The sequence below is a fragment of the Trematomus bernacchii genome, unplaced genomic scaffold, assembly GCF_902827165.1.
Source record: "Trematomus bernacchii unplaced genomic scaffold, fTreBer1.1, whole genome shotgun sequence".
Classification (NCBI taxonomy): Eukaryota; Metazoa; Chordata; class Actinopteri; order Perciformes; family Nototheniidae; genus Trematomus; species Trematomus bernacchii.
Window position 1 is genome coordinate 603,667 of NW_022987584.1, and position 26,134 is coordinate 629,800.

The 26,134-nt window shown below is 40.3% G+C and overlaps 1 protein-coding gene across 4 annotated transcripts in view; it reads right to left on the minus strand.

Moving 5' to 3' along the window:
- The window catches only part of LOC117480805 (low affinity immunoglobulin gamma Fc region receptor III-like), a 171,847-nt gene extending 145,713 nt beyond the window's left edge, over nt 1-26,134 (minus strand). The window contains exons 1-4 of one of the 4 annotated variants that reach the window (XM_034128284.1): nt 25,947-26,089; nt 19,542-19,577; nt 19,090-19,350; nt 18,204-18,446 (exon numbers count right to left, since the gene is read on the minus strand). In XM_034128284.1, coding sequence (XP_033984175.1) covers nt 18,204-18,446; nt 19,090-19,350; nt 19,542-19,577; nt 25,947-25,977 — 571 coding nt within the window. In that variant the 5' untranslated portion in view covers nt 25,978-26,089. Of the gene's footprint in view, nt 1-18,203; nt 18,447-19,089; nt 19,351-19,541; nt 19,578-25,946 lie in introns of all 4 variants that reach the window. The other 3 variants (XM_034128283.1, XM_034128279.1, XM_034128281.1) reach the window with 3 other exon arrangements.

The window sequence follows — 26,134 nt, forward strand, 5'->3', positions numbered from 1 at the left end:
TGTTGTGTGTGTGTGTGTGTGTGTGTGTGTGGTGTGTGTGTGTGTGTGTGTGTGTGTGTGTGTGTGTGTGTGTGTGTGTGTGTGTGTGTGTGTGTGTGTGTGTGTGTGTGTGTGTGTGTGAAGGCGTGTGTAAAGGCGTTTTTTTTGTGAAGATTTACAGTATTTATAAATACTAATAATATGTACTTAATAAATACAAAATATAAATACATGAAATGTTGATTACATGTTATATTGTTATAAGTCACTTAACCTGTCAGATGGATATAACCACAGAACAACGTTAAAGGGAACACCTTACATACATGTTATAAATTAGCATTGTCTTATCTCATTTGACTTTACATGTTTTTGTTTCCTTATTCCTGCATTTTAATTATTTGTATGAGATACTTCACGTTGTTGGAGGAGCCTCAGGCTTTACATTGTCATTGTGTATATGAAAATAAAGACTTTAGTATTTCTAATATGAACTAATATCTTAAAAGAAAACGGGTTTCGTTTGCCCACGCCAGTAACATCTGATTGGCACTACTTTTCTTGTGATGGAAGACAATATCCCTCCGCCTGCTGACAAAAGCAGATACTTTTGCAGTTTGTTCTTTCTCTTAACTTATATGTGGAATATTATTTTCTTAAATACCGATATATTCATGTGAACACTTTTTGGTTGGGGAGTGTTTCGGCGCAAACTGTTCTTATTTCCTGTTAGAGCTCGCTCTGTGAGCCCCTCCTAAACACTGCTTATGTAAGTTGAGATGGACCGTTTGATAAAAACTGAACAACAACAAAACTAGGCCTTGTTTGAGACGAAGATTGCGGGCTCGACTCCAAAGTAGACGAGAATAGGCCGATCGCAGCCGGGGAGGTCTCAAAAGCTCGCCTGAAGTCGGACAGCTCGGAGTCGGCTTCTTCTTATTCTTCTTCTTCTTCTTCTTGCTTCGTCTTCTTCTTCTTCTTCTTCTTCTTTTCTTCTTTCTCTATTCTTCTTCTTCTTCTTCTTATTCTTCTTCTGTCTTCTTCTTCGTCTTCTTCTTGCTCTCTTATTCTCTATTCGTCTTCTTCTGTCTGATTCGTCTTCTTCTTCTTTCTTCTTCTCTTCTTCTCTTTATTCTTCTCTCTCTTCTTCTTCGTCTTCTTCTTCTTCTTCTTCTTCTTCTTCTTCTTCTTCTTCTTCTTCTTCTTCTTCTCTCGGTTTTTTGGCGGATTGCAAACAGCTTGAAGGTGCATACTGCCACCTCCGGAGTCGGCTTGACTCGGTTTGCATTTATAAAGAATGGACAAATGTGTTTAATCGTTAATGTCAGATATGTACTAAGTAAATACATTTGTTCCTGCTCAAGATTAGATTCAGCTTGATTGTTATTGCACAGATTACAGGTACTGAGACAACGAAATGCAGTTTAGCTTCTAACCAGGAGTGCATAAAGCAGTAAAGTGAAAAGTAATGTACACAATCTACAGAATAAAATATAGAATGAATTGAATGATGAATACACAGTGAGGGGTATGAATACACTAGATATACACAGTAGCCTGTGAGCAGTATTAACAGTGTGTTGTATGAATATGCTAAGATATATAAAGTATGAAAACGGTAACCAGTGCAAGTATAGTATAAAATATATAGATATTAATTTAATGATGATAACTTACTGGCAGGCAGCAAACAACTTCACGGCGTATACTGCCACCCAAAGTCCCCGGCCGGAAGTCCCCGGAGTTGGGGAAGGCTTCAGTAGAAGCTGCTGGGACTCCCAGCAGCTTCTACTGAAGCCTTCTGAGTAAATCGCCAGAACTGTGACGACTCCTCATCTCCACCGCTCCCATGTTTTCTTTTGTGTTGCCATAAGTTAGTCTCTCTGCGTTTGTGCGCTGGGCTAATGCTAATGCTAATAATGCTCATGCGAGGATAATAAAATGGCGGCTCTACAATACATTTCAGAGTTGTACGGGGCGTGGTTTGCAATTCGCCCAGCCAATCAGAACTGGGGCACTTTTTTCCCCCAGGAAAGTACCATCTCTCAGCAGGCACTAAACATGGGGGTAAAAGTTCCCGGGATTAAGTGCTCTTTTTGGTGTGAACGCGACATAAGGGGTACGAACGGAACTAAAGGCGAAAAGTATGGGGAAAAGTACTCCGGTGTGAACGCGGCCATTGAGTTCTTTGTAACCAAATCTCTCTCATGCGGCTTTCACACCAGCGCTTTTCCCTTTCTAGCTCCTAGCGAGAGCTTTTCTGGTTCAGCTCCGGTTTCCCTTTTCAGCTCCCGCTCTGTTCACACTGCCCAGAGCTGCCGAGAGATTTTCTCCCACAACAACAACGGGCCGGGGACTGCGTCGGGTCGACGATCGTGTTGCTTTTAATCATACGAAGCCAGATTAAATTAAATAACGACTTCTCCAACCTTATACTTTTCTCCAGAGTGCCGTGGTTCATTGTTTATTAATGTGTTTCAGCGGCATTTACCGACCGCTACAGTGCTGGCTGCTCTTCCACGGGAGTTTATTCTCCCGTTAGCTCCGGGTTAGCTCACACGGCTCTAAAGTATTCACTGTCTGACTGTCACACAAGCAGCTGATACATATCCCCAGTTCCCCTTAAGTGAATGTGTGTCAGTCTGAATTGACGCTGTTTGGCATCACAACTCTGTTATGAAAGTTTCTCTGGTATAACATGGGTGATGTTAGCATAGCAACCGAAGCTAAACTGACTACTTGCTAAGCCGTTTTCTACAGGCACTTTTTACCGGCGTATTTTTCATTATGATTCTACTTGTGATAGTCGGACATGACAACCTGTGCAGCCCATGTATTGATTCCATCCGATAGCTGCTATAATAACAAACAAAACGTCTGCCTGCTCTCCACAATGATCAACAACAGCGAACGGATGGTCAAAGTAAGGTTTCCTGCACGCCTCGACGTAAGCGACGCCGCGTCATAGCTCCAAAGCTCTTGCCTCTGGACCGACAACTTTTTGGAGCTGGAAGTGAACCGCATTCCGGAGCTATGACGCGGCGCCGCTGCGGTGTGAACAGGAAAAACCGGCGCTTTTCAGGCTCTAGCTCCCAGCAGGAGCTGGAAAAGCGCCGGTGTGAAAGGGGCAACAGAGGGGCGTGGGGAGGGGCTCCTTATTTTCATCTAAAGTAACAGACAGAGAATCAGCACTTTGGAAACAGGGCTGAAACAGAGGGGATTATGGGTAATGCTGCAATGATCTGTTTGGTGTTTCAGCCAATCAGAGACATGTTCTGGATATATCTGAGACCTGTGATATATTGATGAAAAACAGTATAATGGGGGACCAATAGAATACAATAGAATACAAATATATTTATATACATTGGAAGTTAAAATAAACGAATGAGCAATACAAAGATTGTACAAAATGTTTTAAATGGAATCAAAAATATTTGTTTGTACTCAAAGAAGAGGAACTATAGAAATATGTTTTAAAGTGTTGTGTAAGGTATCAGAATGTAAAGTGGAAGAGCAGTGCAGTGATGTGTGAAACATAGAATTGAATGTGTAAGATGAGCTGAACTTTCAGATTTTCTGCTTTTTTCTAGATTTGCCGGTGGAGGCAAATCCTGGAGACAATATCACTCTTCAGTGTAACAGTCCCACAGATGCTGCCGTCACAAACCTATTGTGGACCAGAACCGACCTGAACGATGACTTCGTCTTCTTCTACAGACATAATAGGGCCAATGAAAACTACCAGGATCCACGTTTTCATGGTCGTGTAGAGCTGAAAGATCCAGAGATGAAGAGCGGAAACGTTTCTATTGTCCTGAAGAATGTCAGAGTCGGCGACACGGGAACGTACCAGTGTCAGGTGATACCTTCCATGAACCGCCGGAAGAGAAACCTGGGAGAACTGGGAACGTTGGTGAACTCCGTCCAGCTGATCGTCTTTGAAGGTGAGTTTGTGTTTTTCCATTGAGATGTTTTTAAAGATGATGTTGATGCTCTGTGATCGGTAGATAATGTCTGACATGAGACTGGAGAGGAAACAGATTCTGTTCTTCATCACCTTCATGATCAGCTGTTCTCACTGCTCTCTGTTTCTGTCCTCAGATTCCGGGTATGTGGAGCAAAGGGTTGGACAGCCACAAAGTGGACAAGCTGCACTGCGAGCTGGGCCGGGGTTTGTCTCGCTGCTGCTGCTGCTGCTGCTGGGATTCTTGTAAATTCTAAAAGAGCTAAGGTGAAGAGATTCGTACACAAAGAGAACACCGGACATTTGAAAGACCTCTTTACACCTGACTGTTCTCCATCACCTGCTTCTAAACTAAATGATCTCCTCTGCATGAATCACTACCTTGACGCGGTAGAGGGGCTTGCTAACCCCCTGATACACAAACACCCAGTTGGATTGAGGGTTACACCAAACGTGGTTCAGTTTCTATTTTCAGTTGACAGAAAGAGTGCTCACATATTAGGCTTAATTAAAGGTTATGTTCCTTTATTTCATATTAAGATAAATTAACTATTCAGACTTTTTACTGAATTGTACTTCAAATACATTTTATTTAAAGTGGACCTATCATGCTATATTTGAAACATATATTGTAGGGCCATACCTATACAAAACATGTCTGTGAAGTTTTTTTTTCAAAATCCCAAACAGATCACCCGTTGTAGCCACGCCTCATTCTGCTCAAACCCCTCTTTTGAAGCCCTGTTAGAGAAACGCGGATCTTGGGTCCTTAGCTTGAAAAAAATGAAAAAAGAGGAGGCGGAGCTAATGCCTGATCAGAATTCTACCGGAGATAAAGTTAAATTCTGCTGTGATAAAACGCCATCCTGTTCTAAACCACATCAAGGATTATTTCTGAAACAGTATGGAGCTCAAATGCTTTTTCTCTTGCGGGTTTATCACAAGGTGAGTTCTTTTTTTAATTTCCTGCTTTTTAAAACACATGCTCTCTCCAGTACAGGTTAGCTCTGAGTGTTAGCGAGGCTTGCTAATGTAAACAAAGACGAGATTACGTCCAAAACACGTAAGGCATTGTTTCTGATAGCAACTTTCTGTGGGTCCGCCGCCGATTTGACGTCAGTTTGGATGGAATCTGTATCCGCTCGTTGTAGCCCTGTTTTTAAAAGATTTGGGTACGGAGGAAAAGAGAGAGGGTTTTATTTTCTGACGCTGCGTGAGTTCCCCGACACACCGGGGACACATATGTATGTATAAAAGACATCACAAAGTGCATTTTGCATGATAGGTCCCCTTTAAGTTGTTTTAATAAAGTAATAGTAATAATTACTGCAATCAAGGCAGCACAGACAGGACAGCCACACCCTCTCTAATGATGGACCCACAGGGGCATCACAACTACTTTAAATACATTTGATCAAATTAAAAGTACTGTTACTTTAAATATATGTATTGCAGTAAATAATAAGTAATAATACTATGTTTTTATATGAGTTGTATTTTGGTAAATGATCCTGGTCAGGTTTCCCGTGGAGGGTTAGACTTTAGAGCAGGGGTGGGCAAACCTTTAGGCTCGGGGGCCACTATGAGTTTTAAAATTTGATAGATGGGCCGGGCCAGTAGCAGATGGATGGAGAGTGTTTGTGTGAACAAATACAATTTAAAAGTAAAAGCCATTACCTGAAAAGGTAAAGAAAACTTACATTTAATGTCAGTGGGAACAGTGTTGTTGGTCACTCTTTCTTGCCAGTGCATCAACGTTTGGTGTCAGTTTGGTTGTGGCAATTCTCAGGAGGTTCTGAGAAATTCTGAGGTGTTCATCAGTTAGGGATCTGTGGCGTGATTTGTTGATGTTCATCACGCTGAACGTCTGCTCACACACGTAGGTAGAGCCAAACAACACCAGCATCCTCTGTGCCATCCTCCTAATGTTTGGAAACTTGGCTTCGCTTAGTGAAGCATAAAACTCCTCCAGTTGGAGGGAGTTGAACTTCTCCTTTAAGACGGAGTCACATTGAAGATCAATCAGTTCCAATTGCAACTCCTGCGACGCTGTTTCACAGTCTTGTGACAGGGGACATGATCAGTGGCGTTTTTATATGTACAAAAGTGGTCGGGCACAACAAACCCACAGCAAAAGCAAAATCACAAAGCCAATCTGCGTCGCTCAGCTCTGGAAAATCGCCAGCTTTCCCGATTAACTCCAAAAATGAGCTAATCTCCCCTTTGAGCTCCCACACTCGTCGACATACTTCCCCCAAACTTAACCAGCGGACATGAGAGTGATGAAGCAAGTCCTGGTGATCAGCAATCCGTTTTGAGGCCCTGACACACCGAACCAACATCCGAGAAGCTAGCGTCCCAGAGAGTGTGCTGGCGTTTAGGCTAATGTCGGTAGTGGCCAAACGGTGGTACTACACCCTCCTGACGTCATGAGTCCAGAAAATACTTCTTACCATTGACTTACATTCAATTGAATAGCCCTCGATAGGTCCTAAAAGTTAGAAAATGCTGGAAAAGCTGAATCTAATCTTTAAGGATGTGATGTGAGGTTTACAAATGTCAGGCGGAGCTTTTTGTAGGAAGGCGGGGTTTACGGATTGGAGGTGGGGCTTATGATGACAAATTTGGAAAATGAGACAAGAAATGCCACTTAACCCTTAGATGCATAAGTGGGTCTTTTTTGACCCGGTGAGGTGGTTTTCTTAGAGTATCTTTGTAATTACATTTTTTTATCATTTCATATTCCAGCTATTCCTCAAAAAACATGTTTTGGATATCATGCCATTCACATTTTTAGCTTCCATAAGTGGGTCAAAAATGACCCGCATGCATTTTCTATGGAATTTAGTTTTTTTTTCAAAATGTAAAAAAAATGTCTAAAATTATAAATAGTGAAAAATTAAATACAAAATATTTCTAGTGTGAATCAAAATATAATACTAAATATTATACAAGTGATCTTTCTTAACCAAAATTACAAAAATGGCATAAAAACACATATTATTCTAATACGGGTCTTTTTTGACCCACTTATGGAAGAGTGTAGGGTCCAGTCACTCGGGCATCTAAGGGTTAAGATATTTAAAAAAATGTTTGTATTATTGAAATATATAGTTTTTATTCTGAGAGATGCTGAATATCTTCGGTTATGAAAAGTTACGACCAGTAAGAAGTTCTGTTTCTAATGGCAACATGGAGGTCTTCGCGTTAAAGAGAGCGAGGATACAGCTGGTGGTCAGAAAGGCAGTTATTATTTCCTTTGCTTTGATTGGCTAAAGTTTGCCAGCCAATCAGAAGGACATATTTTGCAGTCAGACTTTGCTGCCGAACACGTAGGATCGACGGTGAAGCCTAACCTTTTGACAAAGCGCTAACAACATGGAGTCTGATATCGTGTTGTGTGTCAGAGCCTGAAAGTGATCGTAGGTTCACAAAATATCCGATGCAGTGATTCATGGTGAGGGGTTTATTTAAATATCAGCAGGTCCATTTAAATCTTAAACTCGGTGAAAAGAGGTCTTAAAATGTGTATCTATCGTGTTGGTGATATATTATTTATGTATTTTCTACTAAGTAGATTTACATGAAATGTGAAATAATGAAATCAAACCAAACACCTGTTTAACATGAAAGTGCTAAAGGGTTAAAAACTATTCTAAAGAAGTTGATAAGAATTTGATTCAGTGATAACTGATTGAAGTTGAATCAGAGCATTCACAGATAATGAATCAAATAAATGTCAGATGATAATAAATTGCACTAACCTTTGAGAACAGAAAGTGAGTGTGCTTAAAACTCAAACACAGCTTGCTCTTCACTGTGTCATGTATTGCAGTGATATATGTTGTATTTACTTTAGTATACTGAAGTTGTATATATCATTTGTTCTTATTTTCATATTTCAAGATTAAAACTTTAAACACCTTATATTCAGTCTGAAATGTACTTTGTAGACATGTTATTGAGTACCCCCCCCCCCCCCCCCCTCATGCAGGTCTGCAGTGCAGGTGAAGCTGAAAGTATTTAGTTTCTGTTTTAGGGAGTTCCAGTTTGCTCTTTATCTCTAAACTCAACGCTCAGCTCGACTCGTGATGTCTTGATGAGACATTTATATTTCATACTTTCTACATTATTACTCAAACAGCCAATAATAAAGGCTTCAAAGGTTTCAAAGGTCAGCGTTTGAGAGCCTGTTGATTATGTAAAAGTATAAAGTATAAAAAAGTTAAAAAAGTGATGTTTTAAGTGTTTTAATGTAACTACATATGAAGTCCTATTTTCACTTAACTTAACTTAACTTGAGTATTTCCTCAGTCTGCTACGTCATACTTCTACTGCATGTGAAGGCTCTGACTGCTCACTTTTTACTTCACTATATTTATTTGACACCCTCTCACGTATAAAAACCTGCGCTATGCTGATGACGCAGTTCTGCACATCAGATATACATGAACACAGAATATTAATATTCTATAATACTGAATCAAGATACTTTGAGTACATGTTACTGATAGCATGTTCTACTTGAGTAACATTTCTCCTGCAGGACTTTCTCTTGATGGAGTGTTTTCAGTCTGTAGTGTTTCTACTTTTACTGAAGAGTTCTTTTCCCTCTCTGTTTTTTGGGAGATAAACGAGGCTTTCTGGTTTCTTCAGTTTCCTTTGTGACTGAGAGCTGAAGCTGTGGGAGAGAACGACACTCAGCGAGGAGTGAGAGGCCGAGAGCATGACGAACATCATCTGGTTATCTTTAAGTAGCAGGTGGAGCTCAGACTGCTCTCTGGTTATAATGACGTGTCTAACCACGACTTTAACCCTTCAGCTGAACTTTGACATTATTTATCCAGAAGAAGAACAACAGGCTCAATTATTTAACATCTTCTAAACCATCAAAACAGTTTCAGTAAAAATACAAATATAAAAAATACTCTTTTAAGTATAACATTAAAAAGATATTAGAAATATTATATGTTTTATTAATCTGCTGATTCTTTCCTTAATTGTTTTATTGTTACAGAACATACAATACAAATACACATTTTAAGAAAAAACTATATTAACAATTTTCAAAAGAAATACAAATTGACTAAACATAACTTTATTGATATAACATTGAAACATCTCTTTAACCTTCAACATAGTTTTACCATTTATTCAGAAAGAATAGTTTTTAATACAAAAGAAAATCTTTATTTGGGATTCTCTGCTTTTCCCCCGATAACTGATGGATTGCAAAAATAGAGAAATTATTACTCTTGGTGCTTTTAAAAAAAGAAATAATAATGTTAATGTTAAAATCATTCAAAGGGAAAATAAATGCCTTTCAGTTCTCAAGTGATTCACAGTTACTGACGGTTTATATGAGAAACACAACACCTCTCATGTGACGGAAAACCCCCGTGACTTTACCCGGCAACAAACATTTCCTGTTCCTGTTTTTAGAGTCATGTTGGGTTTCATACATCCTGATTCCTGCACAGAAACCACAGGAAAATGTGACTATAGGGCAGTTTGTGAAGTTTTGAAGTCATTCATCAAAACAAAGAGAATTGTCTGCTTCTCCTTTAGACGTGTGATATCTGAGTAGAGTTAATGATCTGTGTACCTCCCCCACCCGGAGCGTTAGGGCGTTTCCTGACAAACAGCCTCTGCAGCCTGCTCTGAACTCCACTAACCGCCAGAGGAAATTCAATCCTGATGGCGCCTGTTTTCCAGTCTGGACCTGCTCTGATATGTGAGAGCGTTGAGAGGGGGAGGGTTTGCACCGTGGCACATTTCTGTGAGAGTCTGTCTGGTGAACAATCTGCTTTTTATGTCAACAACACGCCCAGCTGCTCTCAACATGGAGCTGAGATCTGTCTTTGTTCAGGCCTAACAACACACTGAGTCTCTCAGGAGTAAATCCTCTCTGCACCTCTGTCACATGACTCATTACCACAGAACCACATCTCAGACTTCTTCTCTTTATGTTAATGACGTATTCATTCCTCATGAGATCCTCCAGGTCTCAGTAAGCGTTGTTTCGTCTCTGAATCTAAGGCCCTGAGGAATCTGGAAGTTACCAGTAGCTTCTGAGTCACATGACTCTTTACCAAAGAATTACAGTCAGAGGTGGGAAGTAGTGGAGTACAAATACTTCGTTACTGTACTTAAGTACATTTTTCTGCCATCAGTACTTTACTCCACTACTTATTTTTCTGACGACTTTGTACTTTGACTTCTTACATGTTGAACACAAATACCTGTACTTTCTACTTCTTACATGTTGAACCCAAATACCTGTACTTTCTACTTCTCACATGTTGAACTCAAATACCTGTACTTTCTACTTCTTACATGTTGAACCCAAATACCTGTACTTTCTACTTCTTACATGTTGAACCCAAATACCTGTACTTTCTACTTCTTACATGTTGAACCCAAATACCTGTACTTTCTACTTCTTACATGTTGAACCCAAATACCTGTACTTTCTACTTCTTACATGTTGAACCCAAATACCTGTACTTTCTACTTCTTACATGTTGAACACAAATACCTGTACTTTCTACTTCTTACATGTTGAACACAAATACCTGTACTTTCTACTTCTTACATGTTGAACACAAATACCTGTACTTTCTACTTCTTACATGTTGAACACAAATACCTGTACTTTCTACTTCTTACATGTTGAACACAAATACCTGTACTTTCTACTTCTTACATGTTGAACTCAAATACCTGTACTTTCTACTTCTCACATTTCCCAAACAGGCTGGTTCCTTTAGTTTGAATGTGTGTTTGGTGGCGTGATCATTATTATTTAGAGTCATTGCGTGCCTATTGATTTGAACACGATCCGTGTATCCATCATTTCCTGGTCTTCTCTAAAGAAGAGGGACCAATGAAAACGTTGTCATGTTGCCGTTGTTCAGCATGGAAACATTCATTAGCTAACAATGACATTATTGTTCTATTAATATAAAGGGAGGTCAGGTACTCTTTAAAACAGCTGCTAGTTATGGGTACTTTTTACTGAAGTACATTTCAAAGCCTCTTTACTTTGACTTGAGTAAAGAAGTTTAGTCAGTACTTCTACTTTCACCAGAGTATTTTTAAACACGAGTATCTGTACTTCTACTTGAGTAAAGGACGTGTGTACTTTAGCCCTCTCTCTGGTTACATCTCAGACTTCTTCTCTTAATATTAATGACCGTATTCATTCCTCATGAGATCCTCCAGGTCTCAGTAAGCGTTGTGATGTCTGTAAATCAAACGCCCTGATGACGCTGGGACTGATCATTAGTTTCTGAGTCAGGGCGCTCTGAGTCCTGACACGGTGTACACATGTTAGGACACATCAATACTCAGGCAGTATTCTGGATCATCAGTGAGAGCAGGATGACCTCTCAGCAAGTTTTACTGACAGAGAAGTCACAGGTTCAACCCCTATCAATGTGTCCAAAGAGAAAACACTGAACTCATAACAACACAGAACGATCCATGCTGAGATTAGATATTAAAATAGTTTGACATTTGGAGATTTCTGCAAGAATTTCATTTCTCTACGATTGGATGGAGAGTTTGGCTCTTATGAATATTCCTTTCCAAAATTAAGCAGAATTCAGCATTATTTGTCTCTTCCTGACAAGCTAGCACATAGATGGGGCCAATGGCTCTGAGTATCACTCCTGGTGGATGTGCACGTACTTTCAGAATCAGGTTTATCTCCAGGATGACACGCACGAGGAATCTGACTGAGGTGTTGTTGTGCGTACATACACATACACATGTAATTAAAAACACAGATAGGAAACTATTTGAAGAAACTATAGTAACATTTAAACATATATTACAAAATATAGTCAAATATAGCAGTATTTACATTGAAGTGGAATAAAATATGTGCAGGAATGAAAAACAAAATAGTCAAAGTCAACTTTATTGTCAATCTTTCAGTTTGTGTGTACAGAGAGATCGAAATACCGTTTCCCACAATCCAGAGGAATAACAAAATACAAATATATATAAAAATATGTATACAAATATGTATATACATGTAAATACACAATCAACAGACACATGTACACATAAGCACACATGAAGACATGAATAAAAGCACATTGTGTGCATTGTGTGTTTCCACCCTCTTCTCGTCTGGTTGTAAACACCACAGACTGTTTGCTGTAAACGAGACGTTCAGGGTCATCGAGCAGCTCTGTGACCTTTATAAGAAAATCCATTGAAATGTTCCTAAATAAATCACATAGACACTGGAAATCCTACATAGTGGTTTAATCACACTGTTGGTTGAGGTTTGACGTGGTGTTTGCAGCAGTGGATAACAGCTTCTGGCCTGGACACAGTTTGCACCTCACCGTCACATTCCTGTCTATTCTTCGGACGAACTCAAAATAATGGGCATACCTCCACCCCTCGGAAGTTATCGCTGACTCAGCCATGTTTATGCAGCACTGCACGTGGAGATGTGGACGCGCAAGTCGCGCAGATTACGTACATATAAACCTGCGGCGGAAACCCCTCTTGTCTGTCAGTGTGATTATGACTGATTTTATAAAAGTAAGGAAGTAACACGTGTCGGGGCAAAGTTAGTAACTGTAGTGTGATTACTGAATTATAAAAGTAACGCGTTACACTACTCCGTTACCGACAAAAGTAATATTATTACAGTAACGCGTTACTTTGTAACGTGTATCCCAGGTGTGTGTGTGTGTGTGTGTGTGTGTGTGTGTGTGTGTGTGTGTGGTGTGTGTGTTATCCCACATGTATGTAACGTGTACTGTGTAACGCGTTACACCCAACTCTGGATATCAGCATGTGAAGGACACTGTTCAGGAACTAGTTGGACCAAATGCTCTGTATTGCCCCTTTCACACCAACACGGTTCCCGTTCTAGCTCCTCTTGGGCTCTTCTGGTTCGGAACCGGTTTTTATTTTCAGCCCCGTGTTGTTCACACCGCCCAGAGCCCGAGTGGTGCTGCGTCATAAAACTGATAAGTTTGGGGTTTTCCATCGTTGTGTACAAACTGGACAAAACGTGGGCTTGTTGTTGTTGTTGTTCAGGATGTTGATCCCGCCCCCGCCTCCGACGTAAGCGTGACGTATGCGGTTCTTGCTTCTAGACCAGGGGTGCCCAAACAGTCGATCAGTCGATCGCGAGATGTGTCTAAAAATAGAACAACAATATTCAGTTTTATCGTTAATGTCCTATAACATAATCTTCCTGTGCCAGAATAATGCACTTGAACGCATCAAAGCTTTGTGATTGGCCGGCGTGACCCCATGTGTCGGGGCGTGGCTGGTGGGCAGTGGGCACTATTTCGCTGACGTTGTCCGTGGCAACAGGAGTGAGAGTCCGCACACACACAAGACCGCAATTATGGCAGAAGCAAAAAAGCCCAAAATATATCATTTTCACTCCGAGTGGGAGGATGATTATTTTTGTATCTATTCCAATTCAAAGTCCATCTGTCTCTCATCTGCAATGCGAGCGTGGCTTTACCGAAGAAGGGTAATTTAGGAGCGGCATTTCAAAACGGTGCACAAACGCTACGAGACGGGATTCCCTCCTAATTCTGCCCTACGCTCTTCTGTTCGTTGCGTGCATATGTTACAGAGTTAAACATCTGAATACATCATTATAAGTTCATGAATGTTTCATTCATAATAAGTTGTGAATTTTAAGAGATGAGATTGTTTAATTTAAATACATTGCTTTTAAAATCGTTCTTTGTGACACGAAGAAAATGGGGAAATCGTGTTGGTGAACACGAATCAATAGATGTACAGTGTAAGAAAGGCATCAGTAAAGTGGAACTTCTGTGTGAACTATTCGTATCTTAAACTGCACTGTAACTTTTTATTCATGTATTTTTTCTTTTAATGTTTATTTTATTATCTTTGCTTTTGATTGACTGATTTTAAATGCCATTTTCTGAATGTCTTTCATTTTTATAAAGCACCTTGAATTGCCTTGTGTTGAAAGGTGCTATATAAATAAACTTGCCTTGCCTTGTACAAATACCTCAACCCCGTGTTTTATGTACTTTAGTTCTGCTTTCTGTTCTCATGAAGTGAATCCAAAAGGAACCGGCCTATCAAGTTCTGTCAGGCGGTGCTTTCAGGGACACAATGAAGGTTTTATTTGTCATGTAAACAAGTCTGACCTCTTTCTGCTGAACCTAAACAACAACAACAGCTGACTGAGGAAATCTGCATCAAATAATAAAGTGAAGCCTGGTTTATATTCCCTGTTCCTGCAGGTCAGAGCGCTCTGTTCTTCCATGTGGAAAAGAGGGGTGGAATATTAAAATGAATGCAAATATAGAGATGTAAAACTGAGTATTTGCCTTTCATCTCACGAGACGTCTGCCTTAAGTTTCTGTTTCCAGTCAATGAGAGAATGAATAAATATTGATTATAAGAACCTGAAGAGTCACTGGGAGTTTCCTTGAAGTCTCTGTCATTTATTTAAATGTCATGAAGATCTATCCCTGTCCAGTTTTCAATCAACTATTATTTATATACATTTCAATATTTTTGACGCAGTGGTTTGTTAATTTTTGGGGGTTATTTAAATTATTTAATTATTATATAATATATCCACCCCTAATATGATTATGATGTATAAGTTTGATACTTTTTTGGGGGTGTTTTTATAATTGTATTAATTTGTAATTTCTCTTTAAATATTTAATTATTATATCAAGTTAAAAAATGCTTTCAGATTCAAAAAGTGTTTATTTTTTTATTTATTTAAACTGTATTAAAAAGGCTTCATTTTGAATTTTGAGTCATTTGAACTTTTCTTATATTTCAACACACAGTTACAGTAGAGCACACATTCAATAAAGTTGCTGATTGGAGGATTTAAATATGTGTGCGTGTGTGTGTCTGTTTAATATGGGTGTGTGTGTGTAACCTCCAAGTATGTACACCATCCTGTTTGGCATCAGTTCATCTCTTCACATGTTTCTGTGAGATAAAAGGCTCGTTTAAATGTCAACTTCCATCAAAAACCTTGATTTAGTTTCACCTCCTCCACGGTGAGAGCGTGCTTTCATAGTGCGAAGCAGGAGAGGAGGAAAATAGGCTTTAAAACGTATAAAAACTCCTGAAATCAGAGAGTAGATGTGCAGATTAATAAAGCACGAGCAGTTTTATGGCGGCTGTTTTTCTTGGCTCAGTTCCTCTGTCTCTGCAGAAACATGTCGGTGTTATGCGACCTGTTGCAACCGATTGAAATGAGGTCAAAGTGTTGTTATTGTGAAACAAACTGACACACACTCTGCTCAGTTTGTGTGTCAGCAGGTTTTTAATGCACATCTCTTCCCTCCGAACTTCTTTACAGTTTACAGATAAGATGCAGGGTTCCCAAGATCAGTCTGAACCGCTATAAGCACTCATTCCTGCCTCTGTCCATTAAGCTTCTCAACACTGAAGTAAAAAGATATGATTCTACACTGTATTGAAGTAAACATGTATTATTTTGAATTGTATTTGAGTGAACATGTATTGTTTGAACTGTTTTAGGTAATCACAACGGGTTTTGATAATCACTTAGAATAGGAATGTTATTCTCACTTTTAAACTCACTGACCCAGAGATCTTGTGTTATACACACACATGTCCCCTTCACCTCCACATACAGATGTTGTTTTAAGGTCGTTATGGACCTCTTTATATGGGTGCACTAAAGTTAAAATGTCGGAGGAGGGATGGTTTATGTGAAAAACCCCCATGGGAAGGGAATGTAGTGTAGATAGGGTGGAGATAAACGTTGACTTTTGACCTGGTGAAACTTAGGATCTCACGTTCTGGTCAGAACTCTGATTGAACCCGACCAGATGTGAATCCAACCAGTAAGAACACTTGGGGGAGGTGAGCAGTTTACACAGCTCCTCCCCAGGGGCTCTCTAATTCGCTGTCGAATAAAAGGGGGAGGGAACAAGTGAACACATCTCCGCCCCAAAATAGGGATATGTATACTGTTGTTTTTGAGTGTAAAATGCTTTTTGGTTTGGTGAGTTGGTTGGTCCTGATATCTGTGTCCGCATCGCATCACAAACCTGAAGTCAATTTCTTTTTGTTTGATGAGTTGGATGGTCCTGACACCTTTATCCGCATCGCATCACAAACCTGAAGTCCGGAGTACTCGAGTACTCTGTATAACTTGTATATGTGTTTGGTTTCCTACCAGAAGTAAACTCAGATAATTTGTTATAACTTTGATTCCGGTGTTTTCAATTCCTTTCTTAATTTAATAGAGATCCAGCCTCATCCAACGAACGGCGCGTAGCAGAGGTGTTCTGCTCCAACAACACTCACATGTAATATACTTTTAAATGTTGGCCATGAGGGTTGTGCAACAGGTCTCCTTTGTCAGTTTGTGCTTCTGTTTTTGTTCAAAGCGGTGCGCGATTAAAGTGCCTTTACGGTAATCGCTGTGCAAGAGTAAAATAATGCATGTTTTTTCTGCTTTATTTGCAATACAAATAATGTGTACCATACATTCTTAATAAAACTGACACTGTTTGAGTCAGTCCTAGTTTGACTGCTACCAACAATAAAATGAAGTACTTTTACTGTGTACTTTTTGAGTAATACTCTCTCTAAGTCCCCTCCTGAGAACCAAATCATGCCACTTCTGCTATATTTGATGAGAGATACAATTATTTTTAGCCATCAATTCTTAATAAAATTGGTACTGTTGGACTCAGTACTTGTTAGACTATTACCACAAATACAATGAAGTACTTTTACTGTGTACTTTTTGACCCCCCTCGTTGCGCTGACGAGGGGAGGGGGGGGCGGTGTTATGCCGTGTTATGCATGCAGACATTTCAATAATTGTACGGCATAGTACGATTTGGAAACGGTATCATTTCACAGTCCAGAACAAATGTCCTTACGGGGACAATACAGTATATCGTATTGTATTACAAATAACATGTAAAACCAGGAAGTTCACGGATCCAGGAAATGTGTGCTTGGAGCTCGATCTGAACGGTTCACTCATTGTTATCATTAGTTTGAGTTAGAAAGAGGGACTTCATGACTCTTCATGCTGCGATGCATGTTCATATAGAATACACTGGTAGATTCTGAACTCATGTTTTAACCCTGATGATAAAGGTTGATCTGCAGAGCTCTGCTGCCCCCTGCTGCTCGGTTAGATACTAACAATACATCTAATACTGTCTCACACTATCACACTCTGGACCACTGAGTCAGGTTTGAGATTGGAGGTTTATAAAGTGTTTACCTGTATTCCCCTAAATAAATCATGTTTAAAAACCAGCTGTGGAAGATTTGGGATTTTTTTCTAAGGTTAGTCTAGCAGGTTTTCACAAGGAATTGTATTTAGTGCATACATACAATAGGAGAACAAGTTGAAATATTATTAGAAATGTATTTATTTGAGTAATTGATATTATTAAATGTATTATAACATTTTTTTACACCAAATAAAATATACAAAAAAAAGGAAATACAATAAGAATTTAGCAAATTACTACAAAGAAATCAGTATATATTTATATATTTTATTTACAATAGGCAATGTGCTTTTTTCTGCTTTATAACGAAAAAAAGGAAGTTTAATTTGAGCCTTTTGTTGAACTGTTTACAAACATTGTGACGGATTCAAATATATTCCTCTTGAATAGTACTGACTGTAACAATTCATATGAAATACATTAAAACTATGTTAATCTGATTTGGTCCGATGTAAGCAGTACAACGCTTCAAATAAGAAAATAGAGAATACAAAAATAAAATGTTTGGATGTTGGATCTTAAGATCAGGTCAGAACTGATGCTCCGTGGTGACAGCAGACAAGACATCATCGTAGTCGTCGTCCAATCCCTGCTCAGCATGGGTGGGCGGGGTCATCGCCATGGAGACAGACGGGTCACTTCCTGTTGTCAGAAAGAAAATGTAGAAAACGTATTAAGAGCTCTGGCTGATATTAAATCCCTTTAGATGTAGAAACTGAGAGAAGTTACCTCTGGCCCTCTCTCGATATATAGACACCATGAGGAAAGTGGAGATGCAGTACGGGCAGAAGACCACCAGGTGGCAGATCACCCTGAACACAATATGGAGGAAGCGGGAATGAGGTTGGGTTGTGGTCGGGTCCATGGTGGATGTAGGAGGAGAGGAAGTGGTGGTAGGTTTTTCTGCAGAGAGAATCACACCTGGTCAGGTGAACATCTGAAGGAATGAGTCCTGAAACCAAAGGAAAGCTCCTCACCTGAGACAGACAGCCGGCTCTCTGGAGACTCTCCTTTACTCTGGACGCTACACTTGTAGAGGCCTTCATCAGACCTGTTAACATGGTGGAGGGTCATGTGACCATCAGACTCATTCCTGATGGAGACGCCATCTTTGTAGAAATCAGCAGAGGGGGGGTCGGCCATCTTTGTTCTACAGGTCAGAGTGACGTCATCTCCCTCCATCACAGGGAGGACAGGACTCTGCAGGATCACTGATCCACCTGAACACAGAGACAGAAACAACATCTACTCTGACAGGATAAACTCTATACCTGAACACAGAGACAGAAACAACATCTACTCTGACAGGATAAACTCTATACCTGAACACAGAGACAGAAACAACATCTACTCTGACAGGATAAACTCTATACCTGAACACAGAGACAGAAACCACATTTTATTATATTGCATCGTTGGAGAAGCTCGGGTCATAAGATTTCTACACTGCAGCTTATGTTCATATGACATTAAAACCTTTGAATCTGGAGCAAATCAGACGAAGTGTTGATTATTTGATGATTTCCAGGGACTGTATTCTTGTTCGTATATCCTTGTGAGGACCATCTGGAGTTTAAGTACTTAAGAGGACACTATAGAAAAAGAGCATTTTCTCTCTAAAATAATTATATTTTAGAAATAAATAATATGTTAAACATCAGTTTTTACCAGCCCCTAAAGTATGAGACTGTACTGAGGTGTCTTTAGTGGATGATAGTGTGTGTTGTGCTGTGTGAGAATGTGTGTTTTGCACCCTGTGGTTAGCACAAGCTAGCAGCTCTGAGGTCGTCCAGTTTCCTCTCTCGGATTAACCTTCACAAATATTTTTTAGTATTGATGAGGAAACAGAGAGGCTGATCTTACCAGAGACGGTGATGGTGATGGTGTTACTGGTGGATCCCTCTGTGGACTCACACCAGTACACTCCACTGTCCAAAGGGTCCATGGAGCTGACATTACAGGAGGAACCAGCAGATTTTCCCCACTTGTCGACTCCACACTCAGTTATTTTCTCAATGCTCGTGTTTCTCCTCACAGTCCATCCATCAGAGGCGTCCTCACATCTCAGAGAGAGAGGTTCATATTTAAATATCTGAGATCTGCTGGGAGTCACCTTGAGACAAGCTGCAGGGAGGAAGATTTATAAAACACTGAAGAAGAAGAAGCCACTGATATGTTCACTGATGAATCTAACATGCGATGCAGAGTTCAGTATGTGAGGACAGAAAAGAGTTCAGTTACTCTGAGACTAAAGTGATGCATCAGGTCAACAGAGACACAGCTTTGAGTTTCTAAGACAGAGAAAGTGTACTGACCCTGGTTAGTGGAGCAGCTCAGCAGGGAGGTGAGGACTGAGGAGAAACCACAGGTTAGTGTGAGTTCACTGCGACACACAGGACACTTCAACAGGTCTGTATGGTGCTTTTAGAACACATGAATGTAGTGCAAAGTTAGCACGAGTCAGACTGGATAGAAGTCTGAGAAAATACCAGACTTCTCTTTTAGCAGGAACTTGAATGCACCACAACAATCATATTAGTTTGCAGTTTCTCCTGAACGTACCAAACAGTACAGAGAGTTACATCTCTCCAGACTCTGGATGCTTGTTGTGAAGGTCAGTGAACTCTCAGATGTTTTCATGATATCTGAACGTCTTCCCTCCCCAGGTCAAAAAGTAGTATACTTTAGTGTATTAGAAATATAATTTAAGTATACGAAAGTATATACAAGTATACTTTTACTTTTTGTGCTTAATTGAAAGTATGTTTAAAATGTAGTTTTAAAAAGTTTCAATGTACTAAAAATAAATATACTATTTCTGATATACTTAAAATGGTATTTCAGTGTGCTTATTAAAAGTGTTCTTGAATCTAAGTGTATTGTGAATTGTAAGTAAGTACACTTTCGCTACTACGTACTAAATCGCAAATACTTATAGTGGTCGTTAAGTATACTGATCGAAAGTACAATTATTTTTTAGTATTTTGTAATACCCTATTAGCATGCTTTATTAACGTGTACATTAATTTCACTTTGTTAGAAGTGTATTTAAGTACTCTTATAAAAAGTGCACTTTAATATACATTTTTCTTAAATTGTACTTCATTGTACTTTTAAAAAGTATATTAACTTGCAAATACTTATAGTGGTACGTTAGCCTACTTTTGAAAAGTTAAATATTTGCAAGTCCTTTGTAATACCCTATTAGTATGCTTTATTTAAGTAGACTTGAATTTCACTTCATTAGAAGTGTACATAAGTATACTTACAAACAGTGCACTTTAATGTTAGTTCATTTTAAACTGTACTTCAGTGTACTTTGTTTGTTAGTGTTTATTTTATAACACTTGTGGATAGTGTACTTTGTTTACACCTCTGGGAAGTGTATAGGTCTGGACTATTACCATCATGTATTAATGCACAAAGACTTACTTGACAGAAGGCACTTATGTATGTCAGGTTCAGAACAGGTTCCTAAAACACATTGGTACATCCCATTCAACATTCTACTACAGGTGTGTACTTAACAAGTCAATCTACTAGGGATTCGTACATTACAAAATACTAAGGAGCAGAACATCAAAATTACAGAATTCTTTGTGCACAGAATTGGAAATTAGTACTCTTATTTTCCCATTATAGGCTCATTATTTAATCTCATTTGTTATCCGGTGAATTACATCAAGCCTATAGTCTGAATTAGTTCTTGAGGCTTCCTTGATGTCCAGTCAAATCAGTCTTGTTCAATGTTGTTTGGTAGAGGGATAACATATATCTTCTCCCTCGACTTAATTATGACACATTTGAATGTCAATGAGTCTGGATGTATGGCATACACATTGTTGCACTCAGACACTTCATACATGAAGCTTGATGCAATGAAATGTTGTGTCTCTGTACAGCTTCCTTCCAGACTTCAGAAACTCCTGGACTAAAACACAGTGAATTGTACCAGAAACTACAAGCAGGATTGGAATGAGTCCACAATACTCCTGATTGGTTAATATAAACTTTATCGAAGAAACCTGCCAATGAGAACTGTCCGCGCCTGTCAATCCAATTTGAAACTTCCACGTCAGTTTGAGCGGCTCTCCTCCTGCGCAGCTGCTGCTCACTCTGTCTGTATGTCTGCTGCAGGAGTTTATGGATTAATATCTGCATCGTTTTACATCTACACGTTAAATATGAGCATCGGGACGTCAACAAAGAACAGAAGACTTGAGATCTGGTGAGTCCTGCGACTGTAATGGAGTTAAACATGTATTTAGATAATCCTTAGTTTGTGAATGTTTTATTTTGTATTTAAGGTTACGTTTCTTCTTCTAGTTCAGTGAGTTGTGGTCGTACAGTGATGAGACATATACATATGGAATCTGTGGAATCTCAGCTTTCATATGATACGTGTGTGCAGAGAGCATGAAGTAGAAAAGATCGCTTTTGCCAGTAATGTGCTAAAGTAGCGTTAGCCCCATTAGCCCGTTTTGGCTAAGTGCTGATTTAGAGCTTGGCGTTAGACATGAATTTCGTTTAGGTAAAGATGGTTAATATCGTCAGTTTGCTGAGTTTCTTCCCGTTAAGTGGATATGCATCATTAATAGGTTGTTAAATGTTAAGAAGCCCTGAGATGCTGTTGCTTGCAAGATGTTGCGCCTTTCCCCACCGTCGGGGGAAACCGGGCTTAACAGGTGGCTGCTAACGTTAGCTGCTAACGTTAGCTTACAGCTTATTGCAGTGCTGCCGCTCCACCCTCTCGTCTCCAACACGGGAGAATTACACATAAACAGCGGGGTGTCACAGTGTTGTCGCCAAGTTTACTGTAAAGTTTCACAGCTTTCTTACAGCGGAATCCAGTTTGTTAATGTTCAGTAGCCAACAGCTAGCATAGCATAAACCGCTAACCGCTAACGTTTGGTTAACTTGCTAGTTAGCTCTGCTCTATATATTACAAGCTAACATGACTAGCTAATGTCACAGTGTGTGAACTCAAATAGTTGTTGTATTACTACATCATACATGCTTGGTCCAAATCACTGCTAAAATTAATATTTTTAACAAAATTATTTGTTTTGCATTTTTATCACACTTGGCATAAACTATTTTAGTTCATCATTTAAGAACAGGAGAATGAAAATAATGATTTGTGGTAATCAAAAACAAGGTATTTAATTAATACTTTGAATATTAATGACTAAAGAAATAGATTTGAAAATGTATAGTAAAGAAACACTCAGCCATGCATGAAATAACATAGCAAAAGAATAAGGATAATTTTTGACCCATGTTGTGCCTTAGAAGTGTAGTGATACAAACATGATTTGTATTCAAAAAGTAAGAAAGGAAAAATAAAAATTAGAATTGGTGTTGATCCAAAACAGGTTAATTGAGGAATACCTGGAACCCTGAATGGTTAAAGTAATTTATTGCGAAGATATTTACAATTAAAACTAATTCGGGTCACTTTTGACGCATGTTGGTTGTATGTTGTGTAACAAAGGGTTAACATGACAGCTGTGATGTTCACTCTTTTGACAGAGCACCAGTGGACAGTGAAGACTATGGAAGAGAAGATGTGATGGTGTGGAAAGCTGCTGATGCCAGCCTGTGTCCCTCTCATCAGTCTCTCCAGGCAGCACCCAGCTATTCTTCCATCTTGCAGATGAAAAGACTTTGATATGTAAGTAATTTGGGCCCCATCCCCAAATTGCACCCAATGCTGCGCATTGGTGTGTGGATGTGAGTGAATGTGTTACCTCTGATGGTTAGCTCCCGCCATCAGTGTGTGAATGTGATATGTGGTGTAAAAGCGCTTTGAGTAGCCTGCTGACTAGATAAAGGAGCTCTTTATCCAGTCCCCACTCAGCATGCCCAAACGCCAAATCCGCTTCAGGAACCTGAGGAACATCAACCCGGACACCATGACCCTGGACCTCCAGCATCTTTCTTCCGCCAACTTCTCATCAGTAAATGAGTCAGTTGCATATTACAACCAGTCCCTTAACCGTCTCCTTGATCTGCACGCCCCCCTCAAAACCAGGATGGTCACCTTCTCGGGCTCAGCCCCTTGGTACACCGGCGAGCTGCGGAGAATGAAGACAGCTGGGCGTGTCCTTGAGTGGCAGCTCAAGGCCTCAGGACTCACTGTTCACCAGTTAGCCTATCGTGAACACCAGAAGGCCTACGCACAGTCCCTCAGAGATGCACGGTCCCAGTACTACTCCTCCCTCATCAACAACAGTACTGGAAACTCCAAGCAACTCTTCTCCACCATTAACCACCTCCTCAAACCCCAAAGTCCTTTACACTCCGACTCCACTGAGAAGCAGTGTAGCAACTTCGCCGCCTTCTTCACAAACAAAGTTGACACCATCCTCTCCCTCCTCTCTAGCCCCTCTACACCTCCAGTTCCAACTGCTGACCCACAGCCTGGGACAACCCAGCCTCTTCGCTGTTTCACGGACATCTCTCAGCGGGAGGTTGAGGGCATCGTTAGGAGGATGAAGCCCTCCACCTGTGTCCTGGACCCCCTTCCGTCAGCTCTTGTGAAATCGTACATCTGTACCATGAGCCCCATAATCACTAAGATCGTAAACCTCTCTCTCCAGGCTGGCCATGTCCCCTCTGCCCTAAAAACCACTGTCATCAAACCTCGTCTCAAAAAACCCTCCCTTGACACGGGAGTCCTGGCCAACTACAGACCCATTTCCAACCTTCCTTTTCTATCCAAGGAGCTGGAAAAAGCTCCAGGACCATCTAAACTCCAACAACCTATTTGAGAAGTTCCAGTCTGGTTTCCGCTCAGGCCACAGCACAGAAACTGCCCTGGTCAGGGTCACCAACGACCTGCTGATGACGGCTGATGCTGGCTCTCCCTCTCTCCTCATCCTCCTCGATCTCACTGCAGCTTTCGACACCGTCGATCACGGCATCCTCCTCCATCGTCTGCACTCCACCATCGGACTCTCTGACTCTCCCCTTGACTGGTTCAGATCATACCTCACCGGGAGAACAGAGTACGTCTCCTTGGGCGAGGCAGAGTCGGGTACCCACAACGTCACCTGTGGTGTCCCTCAAGGATCAGTTCTCGGCCCCACCCTCTTCACACTCTACATGCTCCCCCTTGGCTCTATCATCAGCCGACATGGAGTATCATTCCACTGTTACGCTGATGACACCCAACTGTACCTCAGGATCAACCCTACCTCCTCTGCAGCCCTGCCTTCACCCACACTCACTGCCTGCCTGGAGGAGATGCAGGTGTGGATGAAGCAAAACTTCCTGAAACTCAACAGCTCCAAGACCGAAGCCATTATAGTTGGCACCCCACACCAGGTTCAGTCATCCACCATCACCACCATCACCTTCTCCGGCCAGGACATTACCCTCTCCTCAATAGTCACCAACCTGGGTGTTAAAATGGACGCCCATCTGACCGTTGAGGCCCACATTAAACAGCTGTGCAAGAACTCCTTTTATCACGTCAGGAACATCGCCAAACTCCGCCCCACACTCACTCTGTCCGACGCCGAAAAACTGGTCCACGCCTTTGTCTCCTCCAGGCTGGACTACTGCAATGCACTCCTCATCGGGATCCCTAACAAAAGCATCCAGAAGCTCCAGTACATCCAGAACAGCGCTGCTAGGATCCTGATGAGGGTGCGCAAATATGACCACATCACCCCCATCCTTAAAGCACTACACTGGCTCCCCGTGGAACTGAGGATCGAATTCAAGGTCTCCGTCCTCACCCACCAGTGTGTCCATGGAACTGCCCCTCCCTACCTCAAGGAACTCCTCACCACCCATACCTCCTTGCGGACCACCCGCTCCAGCAACTCCAACCTGCTCAAACCCCCCAGGACTAAGCTCCGTACCATGGGAGACCGGGCCTTCTGCTCGGCTGCTCCCAGTCTGTGGAATGCTCTCCCCGACCACATGAGAGCACCACAGACCGTGGAGGCTTTTAAAAAAGGCCTCAAAACCCATCTCTTCAAAAGAGCCTTTGCCCAGACCTTTTTACCATCCTTTTATTTATTTTTTTATTGCTTTTTATTAATTCTACTGTGTTGTGTAATGTCTATTTTATACTGTTCATGCTCACTGCTTGTAGCACTTCGGGATTTGATATCAAATATGAAGTGCTTTATAAATGGAACCCATTATTATTATTATTATTATTACATTATAGTATAATAACATTATACTTAAAATACATGGATTTATGGTGCTTAAATTGTGATAGAACCTTACTATAAATACATTTTTATTAACATAATAGCACAATTTAAAAGTATTAAATACAGTCAGAAAGTGCATTTGAAGTTAATTTGAAATATAACAGGTGTGCTTGAATAAGTATGATAATGTTCAAAACACACTTATACACTATGAATTGAGCTGAATGCCTTTTTAAGTATATTTCCAACACACTGATGATATAATACAATTGTACTTAAAGTGTGTTTCGAATGCACACAAATCATGATTTTAACTGGTGTACTTCAGTACACTTAAAGTTTACATAAAGTTGTGCCAATTTAGCACACAATTTACACTTCAAATATACTCAACTAATGCTTAAGTAGTACACTTTAGTATACTTGAATGCGACCAAAATAGCACATTTATCCTAAAAGTGTACTTAGTACATTCTTTAAAAAGTATAATTTAAGCATAAAGTTTTTTTACCTGGGTCATGCTAACAGTATAAAGATTGTACTTACAGACGAGGCGTTGAAGACTTGTTGGATCCATTGTACCTCTTTGTGATGTGACATCAAACTGTTTCTCTGAAAGTATAGCTCACACCAGCGTTTCCTTCCTGTCACCGCTTCCTTCAACCACTCTGAACACCTTTTGAAACACATCTACTAATCCTTCAGGTTATCAGTTTTACTCTTGGCTACAAGGC